An 18,494-nucleotide genomic window follows, 5' to 3' on the forward strand; every position below is an offset into this window, starting at 1 on the left:
AAGTTTAATCTGCATTATTAAGATTTTCTCTATCACCTCCTTAGGTCTAAGCAATCAACAAAACAAATCAAACCCTGATATCTCAGGTAAAAATGCTTAAGTTTATTCAGTCATTTTTAACTATTCACAACCCATTTGGGGTTTTCTTGGCAAAGATCCTAGAGTGGTTTGCCATTTTCTTGTCAGTTCATTAAACAGATGAGCAAACTGAGGCAAACAGGGATAAGCAACTTCCCCGGGGTCACACAGCTAATAAGTGTCTGAGGCTGGATTTGAAATCAGATCTTTCTGACTCCAGACCCAGCACTCTATCACCTAGGGGCCAAAAAAATGCTCATGCTGGAAATTTAACAATAGGTAATAGTAAGCCTAACTTGGACTAGATGGCCCTGGTCCATCCCTAGATCCTGTTTTCAGCCTTTGTGATTCTTACCTCTCTCTTTCCAAAGAGAATCTATCCAAATCACTAGAGATCTTTATCAGATTCCTTTAATATTTGAGGTTCACCAGTGCAGCAACCTAAAGGTCTATCTCATCCCCCAAATCATTATTCAACCAGCCTCTGATAATATATGTCTTTGATGACACCTTTCAGGGTTTTTGTCACATGCAAGTCTTCTTTGGTAATAACTCTGGTCTTCCTCTATCCACCATGTGCCTTTCTTTTATCCTTTGGGTCACATACAATTTTCTTCTGAGATTATAATGATCTATTTTTTGCCACCATATAGCATCAGTTGAAGAATGCCAAATATTTAGAATCTTTTGAAATCTCTCCAAATTTATGTAACCTTAACCAGGGTTCCCTTCATCTCCTGGTTCGGATGAGAGTGATAAATGGGGTAGAGAGAGAGAGCAGAAGGCATCTAACTGAAGAACTTTTGAAATTCCATCAGATCAGTACAAGCTCAATCAAAGCTGCTGCTTGAGAACCTTGGCAGGACAGTACCCAGGGTGGGGCTATTTCCTGTCCATTTGGGAACATGTTTCAGCAGACATTAGCAGATGTTTGGCAGATGCTTGGCCTTCTTTCCAGCCAGCCAACAACAACATAACTCAGAGATGGAGAGAAAAGGAAACTTTTTCAAAGTAGGCTGGAGAGGTGCTTGAGACCTTTCTAAGAGGGGAAAAAGCTAACTGTGCTTTAACTTTGGTTACTTTTGCAATAGGAGAAAAGACAAGTATAAGTTATTAGAATACAGAGTTGATGTCAAAGCTTTGTGTGGGTCACTTAATTTTGCTTTGTTTGTTTGATGCTTCCTAGATCCTTAACTTCACCCAGCCATCTCATAAGTCTAAAAATGATCACTATCAATACATGAAATGAGCTGTCTAAAATGTAGTGAATGTTCATCACTAAGGGTCTTCAAGTAGAGAATAGATAACCATCTATCCTTAAATAATCAGGTGAAGGGCTTTTCAGATTAGGTGGAAAGTTGGGCCAAATCCTAAGGATATTTTAATATTCTGCAGTGTTAGTCTTAAGACAGATGGACAGACAGATGGATAAATGTAAATTCGTCAGGATTATGAAGAAAAAACTCAAATGAGTGTCCTTAAATACTTGATTTTTCCATTCATCACTGTGCAATATATATGTTCCAAGAGTAGAAGGGATAGAAGGAAGAATGGGTCTTGCCAGCTGTCCTCTGGAAGAATGTTTCACCACCTTTCTTCTCCTCTCATATGCTGATACCATTCACTAGCCACTTGTGTGACTGGTATGTGAATGGTATCAGCATATGAGAGGAGAAGAAAGGTGGTTTGGTTGAGGTTTCTTTCCTAGATTTTTAATTTTTTTCTGCCATATCAAAATAGCTTATTCCCCCAGATAGTCCACTTTTTTTTTTGGACTTCTCGCAAAAGAAGTACATTCTGCCCTTGCATCCCCTTCCTTTTATAGGGTGGTTCTTCCCAAAACCTTGATTAAGGAAAGTGCCCAGAGGTTCAAGTTCATTCCTGTCTGGACTCCACTTTTTACTCTTTAGTTTCTCTACCATTATCCCACCATACTCTAGCTCTCTAGTTCTTCTCGCTTTTTCAGCTTGCTTCTTATGGGTTGTCCTCCCCATGTAATAAGGAGAATATAAGCTCCTTGAGGGCAGGGATTTTCTTTCTTCCTAATTGTATTGTATTATTCTTATACTATGTGTCAGTGACTGAAACAAAGTAAACACTTAATAAATATTTACTGGTAGCTTGTACATAGTTTATCTATCCTTGAGGCCTCCCGTTTGTAATCTCTGAGAGGGCCTTCTTCATTTTTGTAGCTGTCATAGAATCTTCAATGTAGCATATGCTTAATAAATAGATATTGAATTGGCTTGAAACAAATTAAATCCAATACCATGTGGGTCAGATTAAGTTTAGGTTAATGTTTAATTTCACCTGTCAGCTTGTAACCCATTAGATTTGACCAATCCCAAGAGAAATATCTGTCCCTCATATCTTGTAGGTCTAACTCATACCAGCTTTGTTTCCTTGCTTTGTTTATTGATCCAATGCCAAGCCATTCTCTCTATAGTATTACCATGTGCCAACCCTTGTTCTTTTCCTTCCAAGAAAGGAAAACTCTATCCAAAAGTAAAGTCTGGGGGGGAAAAAAGAATTGTCCTCTGGAAACAGGGAGCCTCCAGGCTCCAGAAAGTTTTCTACCTCCTCACACAGCTCCTTTCAACATGGTACAAAAACCTTAAACATACACAGATCAAAAAGATTTAAAAAGTCAATGTTTCAGAATGAGATATTCTCTTTATCAAAGCCTTTTTAGATTTCACACCAGTTCCATGGCCTGCTCACAGAAGCATGGAAGATTTGAAGTCACCTGAACCAAACCCTGATTTAACAGATTAGGAAACCAAGGTCAAAGAAAGGAAAACCACTTGTTCAAAATCTTTCAGCTAGTAAATAGAGGAGCCAGAAGGAGATACTAAATCTCCAGAGAGACATACCCTTAATAAAACAAGCCTCAAGGAGGAGAGATTGGGGTCACATTCTGTATTCTTTCTTAGCACATATCTTTGTCTCCACCAATAGATTTCCCAAGCTTCTGGGAAACATAAGTATTTTCTAGCATCATCAACCCTCTCTAAAATGTTCTTCCTCCCCACTACTGCCCTCACTCCAGTGACCTGTCTCTTGAGGTCTTGAATGCTTCAGTCACTTTTCTTACTGTTATACCTGGATACATGTTTAAACAAAAGAAATTGGGTGAGGGGAGGAAAGGTTTTCAACTAGACATTTGGGAGAAGATAAATTGGGAGAAGGGATAGAAAATTAAGGAGGGAGGGGAAGAAATCAAAAGTATAAGTAAACCTTGCCAAACTTGGGAAGGGGTTGACAAATGAGGACAAAGAGAAAGGAGAGAAAAGAGAACCTGTGCAATTGGGTTACAGCAAAGATATTTAAGCAAAATTAAGCACAGGGGCAAAGTACTGATTTTAAACTAAGAAAAGTTAAAGCAATGCTACAGATTCAAAAAAAGAAAACAAACTCACTCACAAATTTTAATGTGAATGGATTAAATAATCTAATAAAATGAATAAGAATTGATAAGAAAAAATTTTATGTACAACCTGTACTTACAGGAAATAGATCTAACATGCTAAGGCATGAAAAAAGTAAAATTTAAAGGCTGGAACAAAATTTACTGTGCAGGGGGGTTCCCCACAAAAAAACAATTGGAAGCTGCAATTCATAATAGCAATAGAGGTAATTAAGGGAATTATTTTATGCCTAAAGGAGCAATGTACAACAAGCCCATATCAACATTAAGCATTCTGCACTAAATGGCATAATATGTAAATCTATAAAGGTAAAAATCAAATAAGTAAGATAAGATATGGTAACATAAAAATAGGAGATGTTGTAGGTCTTGTTCAGAGTCTAACAATAAAAGAAACAGAAGTTAAATAGGGAACTAAACAAACTGTTGTAGATTTTAAAGCTAACAGATTAATGGAGCCTTCTGAATGGGACTACTTAAGAATATATATATATATATATATATATATATATATATACATATTACTGCTTCACAAAGCACTTTTACAAAACTAGATCATAGGGCAAAGAAAAACTGAAACTAAATATTTTAAACAAAAATGCTAAGCATGTCTTTTAAATAACATGATGAAATAAAGATAGTAATCAATTCGGTGAGCATAAGCAAAAGATACAGTTCTAAATAGAGAAAATAATTAAATCTTAAATAATAAGTGGGTCAAAGGACAAACGAAAGAAACAATAACTATTAGAAAGAAAATAACGAGACAGTAAAATAAAATTTCAGAGATGTAGCTGAAGAGATTCTCAAAGGAAAGGTTATATCCCTAAAATCATACATTAACAAAATAAAAATAGAAGATTAATTAAATTAACAAGCATCTTTTCCATTGGAAAGTCAAAAAATAAAACCTGCAAAATAAACACAAAGAGAAAATCTTGAAAATTAGAGAAGAAACAAGTGATTTCTGAACCAAAAGGAAAGTACTAATAAGTAAAGATAAAAACAGATTCTTTAAAAAGACTAATAAAAGAGATAATTTTTAATCAAGCTGTTTGAGAAGGTAGAAAATAAAATTAACAAAATAAGAAATAAACAAGACAAGAAAAACTCAGAAGAAATTGTAAAAATTATAAAAACTATTATATATATATGTATATATATATATAGCAACAAAACAAACCTTAAATGAAGTAAAAGCTTACCTGCAAAAACATAAAATGCCCAAGTTAACAGAACACAAATAATCTATGGTGAATATGACATTTCAAAACCTCCAAGACCCAAAATTTCATTGTTTTGGAGTACCCTTCCACTAATTCTGATCTGCTATAACCAAGGAATTTCATTACTCTGTTGAAATGAGCTTTCTCATATTTATTTAGATTGGTCCTCAGATATTTGCCAGACCTGTACTATACTCAAAGCTTTTCCTACTTGCTAAGTCATATCAGAGCTTCAGTTCTAACAGAATAGTTTTAAGAACCTGAGGTCACAATGACAGAGTAGGAAATCAGCAAAGAACCTTAGTGGAACATTAAGAAGAATATATTTTATTGTTTCTTAATGGGTTCTTCAGGAAATACTTTAGGTCAAGAGTCTAATCTATAGCCTTTTTTTTTTTAAATAAGGGACCCACCCATTTTGGTAGTACTGTATATCCTTTGAAGCCTTTATTAAATTTTGTTTAAATGAATAAAAAATACCTGCAATTACAGAGGGAAAAAATCCTATTGAAATACAATTATCAAGATTTTTTTTAAGTTCATACACACAATTCTAAGAATCTTTGCTCTAGGACCTTCTTAAACCACAGTTCTTGGCAGTCCATGATATAAGACCATGTTATAAAAAAGGTCTCTGTGACTGACTCTTAGAAATCCTTTTAAAAAAATTAGACTTCTCTCTAAGAAGTCAGTAACTAAAGTCTTGGACCCTTGTAGGGAAAAATAAAATCTAGGTGAGTGGGTATTTAAGGAGATCTGGATGGGAGCAGCTGGGCAGCTGGGTAGCTTAGTGGATTGATGGCCAACCCCAGAGAGGAAAGGTCCTGGGTTCAAACATATCCTCAGACACTTCCTAGCTGTATGACCCTGAGCAAGTCAATTAAACCCCATTACGTAGCCCTTGCCACTTTTCTGCCTTGAAACCAATACATAACATTAAATTCTAAGGCAGAAGGTAAAGGTTTTTAAAAAATAATAAAAAGGGGATCTGGATTCTAGTGCTAGTTCTAAAACAAACTCATCTCTGATTTCAGCCAAATCAGATCACTTCCTTTGGTCTCAGTTTACTAATTTATAAATTAAACAATTGGATTAGGCCTTCTTTAGAGTTCCTTGTTCAAAAGATCTGATTCTAACTGTTCATTTTTAGAGTTGAGATATAAAATTTTAAATATTGACATCTTGTGGTTGTTTTAAAGAACTACAAGATTAAATTAGTCTGGGGAAATTTAAAGCTTTTTTAAAGTAACTTTAAAACTATTAAATTTTTTTAAGTTTTTTTTAAAAAGGACTTTGGAATCAGGGTGGGAGGATTAAATTAGTTTTGCCCCCTTCTCCCTGTTCCCATTCCTCCTCTACAGCTGTGGTAAAGCTGAATAGTATTGTGTGTGACATCAATCAAAAGAGGCTGGGAGCAAAGAGTAGGAAGGAGCCACATAGTGGGGAAAGACACTGCTGGAAGGAAAAGTGAGAGTGCCTGAAGCTGCCACCACCAACAGTAGCAGCAGTAGAAGGACTACCTACCATCAGTGGCCAACTTGTTATTGAATTCCATCTCCTACTTCCAGTCCCTTGTTAAAATTAAAATTATTTTCTAGTATAAAAAGTATTATATTTTTATGAGGTTTATTAGAGATTTAAGAAATAAAGAAAAAAACAAATATAGAAAGCACGTGGCTAAGAGGGCCAAAAGGCCCATTCAATTTCAATTTCATCTTGGGAGATGGGTGTCCCTAGAAGTGGATATGTAGCTTCTTTCATAACATGAAGAACATGGAAATTTGTATCATTTGATACCACATGTACAACTGTAAAAATTAAATTAGTCTCTAATAATAGAAATATATTTTATGAGGTTAATTAAAGATTATTAGAAATCAAGGAATAAAGAAATACAAAATAAGAAAACACGTGCCTAGGGCTGATTAGCCTATTCAAAAGCTTACTTACTACATCATTGCAATGGCCCAGCTGCATTGAAGAGCATAGAAGAAGAGAGAGGTAGGCGTTACCACCAGTTAAATACTCATTGTGATCTCGCCCAGGTGGAAACTCAGGTGAGATTATAGGGAATTCTGGGAAATACCAAGGACTGCTGGGGACTGAAGTCTAGAGTTCAAATCTCCATTTTACACAACCCATATCATATTACTTGCCATTCTTGGAGAAGGGTGAGGGGCAAAAGGGGGAAGGGGGAATAGATTGCAAAACATCAGAAACGACCATTAAATAATTTTGTAAATTTTTTTAATTTAAATTTAATTTTTTAAATATAAATGTTTTTAAAAAGATACTACCCCTTTAATCTCCTTATGAAAACAAATCTAGTCAGCAGCATAATGACACATAACCCTCAAAATTCCTCTAAATTAGAGAAGCCAACTCTCCATGGGTCGGATTTTTTATGAATAGATGGATGGATGAATAAATGGATGAAGAATTTATTTAGTGCTTACTATATGCAAAGTCCTGTGCTAAGTGCAAGGGTACAAATTAAAAATTAATAGCCCCACCTTTCAAAGAGCTTACATTTATAATGGAGGAAATAATACATTTGGAAGGTCAGATGAAAAGGATTTATGGTCCTTAGGATACAGTGACCAAGCACATAGCAATGATTCTAATACCATTTACACTGATAAAATCATATCCATTTCTAACATTGAATCATTTGACAGAGTTAAGGACTTTGGTGACAAGAATTTTCATAGGGGAGGGGGGTCTTCAAAAGAAGTGATTATAGTATTTGCAGAAGTAGTTGCCAGGCTGAAACTACAGGGATTATTTACATCAGGATAATGGCTATAGACACTGGACTGGGAACACTATTTCAAAGGCTCTAGAGTTCAGGATTCTAGAATGTCTTCATCTTATTAAGGGAGTCTGAGAGAAGATAAAGGGAAAGGGGAAAGGGGATGGGAGTGGTTTGACTTGCCACTTGACTGTCATAATCTCTCTCGGTTTGGTTTTCTTTTTTCTCTAATGGAAAGATAATGGGTTCCACTTTTGACATGTTGAGCTTGAGATGTCCTTGAGGTATTATTAGAAATGCCTGAAATGAACTTCCTTCTTACTGTAATATCTTTGCAGTGGTTATTCTCCACACCCAGAATACCCTATCCCTTTCATCTCTGCTGTTTAGCAGATCAAATCCATCTGCAGGATGACTTTCCAACCCTATACCCTACCCCTAACTAATGCCTTCCCCTCTCATAATGACTTCTATCTATTCTGTATAGATTTTGTATAGATCTAGTCATTTGCAGGTTTCCCTTCCCCCATTAGAATATAAGTTCATTGAGGGCAGGGACTATTAATATTTTTCTTTGTACCTCTAGCCCTCATTAGATTTCCTGATTGATACATGAGACACGAAGTTTATTGCATAATGACCCTGGGCAAATTACTCTGCTTCTTAGGATCCCCAGTCAACTTTTAAAGATCATAAATTATACAACAGTTGCTTGCCTTTGCTTTAGTTAAGGGGGCTTCGTTATTGAGTGTTTTTCTAATTGTTTTTTTTTCTTCCTTATATTCTCCCCTCCATGTCCCATACATTACAGTGATACTCTTCACTTTACAATCCCTCACACTAGACACTTCCTCTCTTCAATTTGGACTTTTTCACTTGTTGCTACCATGACTGGAACTCTCTCCCTCATTTGCATCTCCAGCTCCTGGCTTTTTTTCAGGTCTCAGTTAAAATCCCATCAACTGTAAAAAGCCTTTCTAGATCCTCCTTAATGCTAGTGTCCTACTGTCCCCTTGTTTCCTATTTACCTTTCATATATCTTATTTGTCCACAATTTTCGTATGTTGTCTTCCCCCTTCCTTGAAAGTAGGCACTGTCTTTCATCTTTCTTTGTATACCCAGGTTTTGCTTAGCACAATTCCTGGCACACAGTAGATGCTTAATAAAGGTTTATTGACTAAGAAGTCTCTATACCAATAAAATAGCAGGTCTCTTCTCCCTCCCAAAATAAAATGTTCACGGTACTATGTTAGTTCAACCTGCCTCAGCTGAGTGGTATAAGGATCAAAGGAGGTAATGTTTATAAAGTATTTTTATAAACCTTGAAGTTTTATGTATATGCAAATGTAAGCTACTATTATGGCAACTAAATTAACTCAGACAAGGGAGAAATGTATGACAGGAGTTGAAGTTTCAGGGTCAGAACAGAAATTCAAAATTGAGCACTACCACTCTATGGGGGAAGACAAAATCCACAATAGTCAGCTGTGAGTTTTAATTTCATTTTGAAGAGGTGGCTGTTTTGAGAGCTACCATGAGACATTTCTTGACTGCAGACAAAGCCAAAATGGTTAGCAATAGAAGCAAGTAAATATCAGTGTCATAATTGGTAGTAATTGCTACCAGTCTGTTGTCAAAGAGAAAAGGATTCATCTGTGGATGTTTTTGTGATAAGATTCCAAAACCAGAGTGGGAAAGTGGCAGGCTTTACTCTAGTGAAAGGCCACTATTGTCTGGAACAAAGAACTCTGATAAAAGTGCCCAGAGTAAATGATTATCATTCCTTGGGATCAACACAAGGAGAGTAAAATTTAAACTACCTTTTCTAATGCAAACAGGTGATTTCTACATGATTTGTGACTCCTTGACCAGGATGTAGATGCTAATGACAGTTATGTACTATGGAAAAACAAAACAGGTAGAAGGGAATGTTTGCAAGATTTTTGTACCTTGCAAAACATCAGAGAAGTACTCACCAAGGAATGGCACCTATGACTCTTAGAGAATGTTCAAATAGAACTTTGGGACAATTTAAAAATGTCAAGGCAGGCAACAGAAATCCTTAGTCCTTCACCAAAATTTCAATTGTATAGCAGAAATTCAAAAAGAAAAATGAAATTAATATTCTTTATCCTCCCAAACAGTTCAGCCCAGCAGTTTCTATTATGTTTTTATATCCTTAAAGGATATAAATGGAGATATTTTTAAAGGAGTTGTCAAATATAGTCTTACCAGGCAAAATTAAATCTTGAGATTTCTGTGACATTTCTGATCTCTATTATTGATGAAGAATAATAAATTGGTCATTTAAAAACAATATTAACTATATATTTGTATACAGCAAAGTACATGGTTAACTGAAAAGGTAATGTTTCCTCTCCTCTAGGAGCTAACATTCTAAAAAGAATCCACACAGAGAAGAATGAAAATATGGACTTAGAACCTTACCAACAATTATGATATTATAAAATAGCAAAACACATATTCCATATAGCTTACAAAGAGTTCTTACAGCTCTTTTTTTTAAATCAATTTGAATAAGGCAAGAAGAGTGATTCTACTTGTTAAAAAGTATAAACCAAAGGAAAGAGTTTTTGTCCAACAGATTATTGTGCTTTCGTGGATGCTTGTTTTTCTACTAAGGTGTCCTCTGATGAAGGTCTGGGTTTGTCCACTAGAAGGGATGAGAGGTCGTTTGGATCTCCAGTACAGAAAACCCAGTAGTTTAGTGGTTTTTCAATTCTGTAACAATCCAGGTGTGTGTGACAAGCAACTTCACATTCCTTTCCAAAGTATGTTCTGAGAAAAGAAAAGCAAAAGAACTATCTAGTCAGACAAGGGATCAGTTTGAATATGTAATAGTGATTTAAGAAGAATGATTCAAATCAAATCAAATCAAAATGATTCAAAGTAAAGTGCTATGGAGGGAGCTGAACTGATGAATACCCACTTTGTTACTTAATATCTTGGGCAAGTCATTTCACTATGTGAGCCCCAATCTTTTCATCTTTAAAATGGGGATATTGTTACTTAACTACATATCTTATAAATTTAAAGATCAAATCAAAAAACATAAATTAAATGGTTTAAAACCAGTGAGACACTATATAAATGTGGGTTGGTCTTATAAATTTGAAAGGTAATTAGGCTAGTAGTTAGAATTCTGGCCTTGGAAATTGGGAAGTCCTATCTCTGATGTATGCTAGTTGTGTGACCATGGACAAGTGACAACCTCTTGCTGTAGATACCACAGATCTAGACCAAAAGGAAAAACAAAATCAATCCAATTTCTAATTCACTTGCATTCTATATATAATATAGTGACATACACACAGCTAGTTGGCAGAGTGGATAGAATGCCAGGTCTGGAGTCAGATCCTGAGTTCAAATACAGCTTCAGACACCTACTAGCTCTTTGACCCCACACAAGTCACTGAACCCTGTTTGTCTCAGTTTCTTCATCTGTAAAAAGGGATGAGGAAGGAAATGACAAACCATTTCAGTATCTTTGCCAAGAAAACCCATCACAAAGAGTTAGTTGAAACTGAAAAAAAAAACCCAATCAAATAGATACGTATATCTGTTTCTATATCTATATCTATATTATTCTATAAAATAATAAAGAAGCCCTTTAGTAAAAAAAAACACACGAGGTCCTACCTTTTCATGGAGGTTTTAAAATAACTGTTCAGATGGCAAGAAAGACATTGGATGAGATTGAATCAAATTTCAGGGAAAATTCAATAGATGGCAAAATTTTTCATTTCATTAAAATCTTGTGTGCAATGATATTGTATTACTTAAAGACTTTTTACCATATCCACATTAATCTATTATAAGCATACTCATAAATGATCCTGACCAACATAGTTTTGCAGTAATATCATTAAGGCATCATATCTAAACCCAGCATAAAATTGTCACAATCTGCTTGAACCATTTGGCTGTCAATTTTTAAATGTTTTAATTTTTTTTTTAACCCTTCCCTTCCATTTTAGAATCAGTACCATATACTGGGTCTAAGGCAGAAAAGTGGTAAGGGCTAGGCATTGGGGGTTAAGTGACTTGTCCAAGGTCACACAGCTGGGAAGTATCTAAGGTCTTGTTTGAACACAGGACCTTCCCTCTCTAGGCCTGACTCTCAATCTACTTAGCCACCCTTAACTTAACTGCCCCTTTGTTAAGTCATTTCCCCTAAAAGTAAGTTTTCATTGAATTAATTATCTGTTAGGTGGGATATACATGTATTTTATTCAACCAATTCAATAAACATTTATTAATCACTTGCTATATACCAGGCATACTGGAACCACAAAGACAGAAATAAATAGTTGCTGACCACAAGGAGCTTACACTCTACTTTTGTTTATTACTCATTTTACAGCACCAAGAGTACCTTAGAAAAAAGTTCCTGTTAGCTGCTAGTGCTCGGTTGGTATGGCAGTGTTTGATAATGATCCTGGTATTTGCCTGGAAAAATAATACATATACATATCTAAATATAAAATAAATATAGTGTTTTAAGTGCTATTTTAAAAACCCTGAGCAAATTGGACCCCTATATGATGATTGTTATTAACTATATAAATGAGACTGTCATAATTCAGACAATATTGTGATAGATTGCAAGTATATCAACATTTCTATGTGCAAAGGGACATTATACTTTCATTATAATAGCTTAGGAATCAGTATTTTTTTTTCTTTCAGGTAATTCTAAGCAACAGGAAAGAAAGCAGCATGTCATTCATAGTCACAAGACATCTCCTTCCATCCCATCTTCTCCAGCAGATTGCCCTCTTTTATTATTGCTACTTTCTCCTTAATCTTTATCTCTTTATTCTGACTGCTTCCCTACCGCCTACAAGGTCCCAGCTAAAAATCTTACCTTCTCTAGGAAGCCTTTCTTAATCTCCTTTAATGTTAATGCCTTCCCTTGAAGATTATCTCCATTTTCTTCCTTCTGTATCTTATTGGAACATGATTGTTTGCATATTGTCTCCTCTACTAGACTGGGCTCTTTGAAAGCAGAGTCTCTTTTGTGTCTTCTTTCATATCTCTAGCAACTTAGCACAGGACATTGCACATGGAAGACACTTAATCAATGCTTGTTCATTTGATTTGACTTGATAAGAGTGGTGTATTCGAAGCAGTGAAGACCTGAGTTTAAATCCCTCCTCTGACTCTTGTTGTCCAACTACAGACAAGGTAGGAAACAATGTCACTGGACTTCAGGCGACTCCCTCAGACTACCTATTGTGGAAGCATATGAAGAACTTCCTTTTCAGTTCAACTGGAAATATTAAGGAGTAATATTTTCTCCACTAGATAGCACAGTAGATAGAGTGCTAGGATTGGAATCAAGAAGACTCATCTTGAGTTTAGATATGGCTTCAGACACTTGGGAGCTGTGTGACACTGGGACAAGTCACTTAACCCTGTTTGCCTCAGTTTCCTCATCTGTAAAATGAACTGGAGAAGAAAATGGCAAACCATTCCAGTATCCTTATCAAGAAAACACACAAATGGGATAACCAAGAGTCAGACACAACTAAAACAACTGAACAAGATGTTCTCCAACCTAAAACCCTTTCCAGAGTCTTCCTCTTAAGAGAACGGGTAGAGAAAAAAAAAGCTAAAGTTTTAAGATATAGATTATGGATGAAAACCAAACCTAAACACAGAGCATCTCTTGTCTTATTGAAATAACAGTCTTTCCCAGTCCCAGAAGCAAATGGTCAGTGATCCACCCAAGGGAAGTACCCTTCTGTTATTTCGAAAGGATTATGATATTGAGGGCAGGGAGGAGGCCCTTCCTTTTGATCTTTGTGGAGAAGGATTTTGGAAGGAACTGAGTAGTGACTACTGTTCTGGAATGTTAACCCCAAACTTTCTTCTGACATATTATTATTATCCTTGTTCAACTTACAAATGTTTCTTCCAAGTATCTTGGGGCTGAGGGATGTCTAAAAGCATGAGAGAGGATTAGGAAAAGAAGAAGGGGAAAGGAACTGTGCTAATCTGGAAATTCCTCTAAGGTAGCAACTGAAAGAGGCAAATTCAGATGACATCAAGAAAAAAATCTTCCAAACAGTTCGAGGTAGCCAAATGTGGAATGTGACATCTCAGGAGACAGTAATTTTGCTCTGACCGGGGGTCTTCCAGTAGTGGTGGGGAGACCATTTGTAGGGTATAATATGGTGGAGATTCCATTTGTATATAAGTTGGACTAGATGATTGCTGACTTTTCTAACATTTCTAACTCTCAAATTCTTTGATTCTGGGAAATCACAGGTCCATGGCACTACTGCCACCTTCCTAGAAGGGAAAAAAGAAATCATTCTTACAGGAACAGGAAAACCTTCATATTCCATGCGCATCTGAGGATCAAAATAAGTAGCTTGCCAGCAAGTCAAATAGGAGAACTCATCTGTTAGGTAAACATCCTGAAGCCAAGACTTCTTTGTCGCCCTCATCATTGACTTATGGTCACTTGCTAAATAAAACTGAAAAAGAACAGGGAGAAAATAGAGTGAAAGCCAAGTTATAATGATTCTAGACTGTAAACTCATGTTATTTTTCTTCAGTCATTCCTTGTGGTGCTTTAAACATATCAGACTTACAATAAATATTTTTTTAACAAATGAATGATACAGCTCTAGCCAACCTATCTCCCTCCAGCTTTTCTGAATTGGTGACCTTGCTGTATCAGTTGAAACTGTATCATATCATAGCTCTTAGCACTGGAAGGGATCCCAGAGAACATTTTCATATTATAGATGAGGAAATTGAGGCTTAGGAAAGTGACTTGTTCAAGGTCACACAAGCAGGATGCATCAGAGGTGGGATCTGAACCCAGATCTCTGACTCTAGACTGTTGCAATTTTTAATATACCATACTACTGCAGTGTTTCTTCTATTATGCCACACTGCCATTAAATAAATGACTTTTGAGGATGCATAATTGCGTCCTACAAAACTAGAAGAGATAAAAAAAAACAGAATGCATTTAAGTCATGTATTAAAATGTATTGAAGCCACTATCAGAACTTCTGATACTCTATTCAGTTTTTTGTTTGTTAGACCATACTAAAATACTAGATTTCAATGGGGTCTCTGCTTCCAAATGAACAGCTGGAAACAAATCCATACCTTATCTTATGAAAATCACCAATATTCCTTCCTTCCTTCCTTCCTTCCTTCCTTCCTTCCTTCCTTCCTTCCTTCCTTCCTTTCTTCCTTCCTTTCTTCCTTCCTTGCTTCCTTCCTTCCTCCCTTCCCAACTCTACCTTCCATCTTAGAATCAATGGAAACCAAGTATTGGTTCCAAGGCAAAACAATGTCAAGGTCAAGGTAATTGGGGATAAGTGACTTGCCCAGGGTCATATAGCTAGGAAATGTCTGAGGTTAAATGTGAATCCAGGACTTCTGTCTCCAGGCCTGCTCTCAATCCACTGAGCAATCTAGCTGCCCCTTGCCAATATTCTCATGTAAATCCTCTCAAGGAACTTCAGGTCTTTCTCTCTCTCTTCTCTCTCTGTGTCTCTTTGTGTCTGTCTGTGTCTGTATGTCTGTCTGTGTCTGTCTGTGTCTCCTCTTTCCTTATGTCTTAGAATCAATATAAGTATTTGTTACAAGGCAGAAGAGCTGTAAGGTATAGCCAATTGGGGGTTAGTGTCTGAGACAATATTTGAACCCAAGTCCTATCAACTCTACTGGTGCCTTTCTAGCCACTGCTACTATCCTTCTCGAGATCTCTTCAAGTTGTGTAGGCACTTGCGAATTAACAGGACAAACCCAAGTATATGTTTTGATTACATACCATCTTATCATTAAAGCCAGCTGTTGTTGCAAGACCAAAATCCAGCCCATATCTGATGGGTTCACCCATTGCATTTCCATCCATGCTATTGAAACAGAAGAAACCATATGAGAATGATGCATAAGGGAATGGGGAAATTTCTAGTCTGGGGAAATGTCCAGTCTGATGAAACTAGAGGGGAGAAGTTTAATCTTAAACCGCTGGTTTATATTATTGGGTTAACAGCTTTAGGCATTAATCCTTTTCTTTTTTTTCTTTTTTGGTCCAGACCTGTGATTTCATCAGTATGAGGAAATCCAGATGAGGAAACCTCTACCTATGCAGATACACAGCTGTCCATATTTAGAAAGTTGTCTGGGACACTAAGTTATCAAGTTATATCATACATAGTAGAGAGTGGGGCAGAAAATCAAACCCAGATCCTTGGGTCTCCTTTTGGAGTCTAAATTCAGTGCTTCTTCCACTATATCACACCAGTCTTGAAAGGTTATAAGAGAGGGAACAGAAATGGCAGTGTCTGGGCCTTTATGGTTATCTTGGCTACCTCTATGCCTCTACATTTCTTATGTATCACTTATACCATATTAATTTACAGTTGGGATCCTTCTACAAATATGATCTATCTGCCTCTCTAGATCATAAATTCTTTGAGAAAAGAAATCAGGGTTTTATTATCTACCCATATTGCTCTGCAAATAGCAGATACATAAAGAACTCTTATTGACTAATCAATTATTATGAAAGAGGTTAAGGGAAAGTGTTTGTAGGAAGCCAGAGCATGAGTGGCAAAGTAGAAGATGCAGTGAAAAAATAGATGAGAATCAGGGAAACGTCAGCTTTTGTGACTGCAAAATCACTGGGTTCTCTTTCGTCCATTGATCCTCCTCTCTCCTGGATAATCATGGAAAACTTTGTCTTTGATGTTTTATCAAGTTGATACACTGTCCATGAAAAATGAAACAAACATTTTCAAACACCAAAGGTACAACACAAATTTGTCTTCCTTGGTTCTACTTTGTTACAAAGGAAAGCTTTTATTTGGGGGAAAAGAAAGAAGGGGATCAGGATAGTGATTTTTAAAAGGGAAATGACATCAATGAAATATCTAAAATACATAGAAGAAGAGAAGAAAGAAGTTCAGAAGGGTATAGACAAGGTGAGCAATGTTGGAACTGCTATGTTAAATTTAATAATTATTATCTTAAACCAGCTTAATGTAATTGTTTCATAGTTTCAAATCCAATCATTTTCTGGCCTTTGAATTTGTTGAGGTTTTGTGCTTACAATAATTTTTAAATCCTATAATAATAACAATATTCATTACTAGAGGAAAGAATGTGAAAAGCAATGGTTCCTCTGCCCAATGGACTACCATACACATATATGATACAATATGAGGCAAATGAGGTCCCTTTAAAAGAACTCTCATTTATCAACTGAACAGTTACTAGTCCTTCCCTCCTGCTTCTTTCCATCTAATGACAAAGTTCTTCAAAAATTAAAAGAGCGCAGGAACAAAAGAAGAAATACAGCCTACCTATTATTCTTTTCCTTTTTTAAACCCTTACCTTCCACCTTAGAATCAATATTTCATATTGGTTCTAAGGCAGAAGAATGGTAAGGGCCAGGAAATAGAGGTTAAGTGACTTACCTAGAGTCACACACCTAGAAAGGGGCTGGTATCAAATAAGACAGGATAAATAAGACATATTTTTATATCATCATGACAGCCTACCTCCTCTATACATAGAACAAGAATTAGGATCCTTAGGTTCAAAGCATGGGTTCTTAACTTTTGTGTGTGTGTGTTATGGACTCCTCTGACAAACTTCTAAAGTCAATAGATACTTTCTTAGAACAATGTGTTTTTTTTGAAGGAAATGAATTATTTTGAAATAAGAGTTATCAAAGCATTAAAAAAATTCATGAAACTCCTGTTAAGAATCCCTGGTAAAGCATAGAAACTAAGTCTGTTCTGGTCTTTATACACAAACTAAATATAAATAGGGTAAAAGGGTATTTGTAACTGATAGAGGAGTTGCTTGGATTTGCAACCCTCCACTGGCGTTGCCCTTTAATGGTCATATGCACTGTGCCACTCATTTTCTATTGCCTCAAGTTCTCCAGACCTTCTTCATCTAACTCTAAGTAGCTCTCAGCTCTACTCCCATTTTAATTCACCCAAATGGTCATTTGTTGCAGTGGCAACAATGGGCCATCAGAGCATATCTTTCCAAGAAAAAGGGCCTCATATTCTACTCATATTCTGTTGTTCATTACCTGAGCAATGAATTATGACATTTTGAACAGAGAATGCCTAGCAAATGGATCCACCTTTGAAAAATGAAGATATAGGGGCAGCTCGGTCACTCAGTGGATTGGGAGCCATGCCTGAAGATGAGAGGTCAGACACTTTCTAGCTGTGTGACCCTGGACAAGTCACTTAACCCCCATTGTCTAGCCCTTTCTGCTCTCCTGCCTTGGAACCAATATGCAGTATTGATTCTAAGACAGAATGGCAAAGGCTTAAAAGAAAAGAAAAAGAAAAATGAATACACTTGCTAAAAGACTCATAGAATTCAAATGATGATCAGTAACAAAAGAACTGTTATAAAAGTTCATATTTCCCATTATCTTTATCAAAACCACCTCCATCCTTTTGAATATCTTCATGATATGATTTTAATCGATGGTTATTTCTAGAATAAAGTAATAATCAAAGTGTTTCTACCTCATAAGGATAAAAGTGTTTCTGCCCATTGGGGTCGCATCATGCATAGCAGTCACTTCGCAGGGCACCTCTATTTCATTACTCATATGTGCTTTCATTTCTTCTGGAGTCACTGCCAATGCTACTCTGCCAAATACAACTTGATCAATGTGAGGATCCTGACATGCAGGATTCAGAACTATGACTGTATCTCCATAGTGAACATATCCATCTCCAGTAGAAGAAAGCTTCACCTAAAATATAAAAAAAGTGGGGTGGGATGGGGAGGAGATTAATAAAACTGCAAACCATCACTAGGAAAAATATCTAATATTTTTGGAACATGTACATTTTCACCATGCTTCCTATGTCCAACTTCCATAGTCCCCCCCTTCCCCTCCAACAATACTGCTAATCTTGAAGCTCAACACCTCTAAAGAGCTGCCTGGCAATTAAGATCCAGGACCAAGACTTGGAAC

The 18,494-nt window shown here is 36.2% G+C and overlaps 1 protein-coding gene across 1 annotated transcript in view; it reads right to left on the reverse strand.

Annotated features, from left to right (window-relative positions):
- Positions 1–9,737: 9,737 nt before the first annotated feature.
- Positions 9,738–18,494, reverse strand: part of CFAP161 (cilia and flagella associated protein 161) — an 82,009-nt gene continuing 73,252 nt past the window's right edge. The window contains exons 4-8 of the mRNA XM_001367504.5: positions 18,037–18,269; positions 15,306–15,390; positions 13,831–13,989; positions 11,880–11,953; positions 9,738–10,282 (exon numbers count right to left, since the gene is read on the reverse strand). Coding sequence (XP_001367541.3) covers positions 10,090–10,282; positions 11,880–11,953; positions 13,831–13,989; positions 15,306–15,390; positions 18,037–18,269 — 744 coding nt within the window. The 3' untranslated portion in view covers positions 9,738–10,089. The remainder of the gene's footprint in view (positions 10,283–11,879; positions 11,954–13,830; positions 13,990–15,305; positions 15,391–18,036; positions 18,270–18,494) is intronic.

Source organism: Monodelphis domestica, chromosome 1, assembly GCF_027887165.1.
Source record: "Monodelphis domestica isolate mMonDom1 chromosome 1, mMonDom1.pri, whole genome shotgun sequence".
NCBI classification, from domain to species: Eukaryota; Metazoa; Chordata; class Mammalia; order Didelphimorphia; family Didelphidae; genus Monodelphis; species Monodelphis domestica.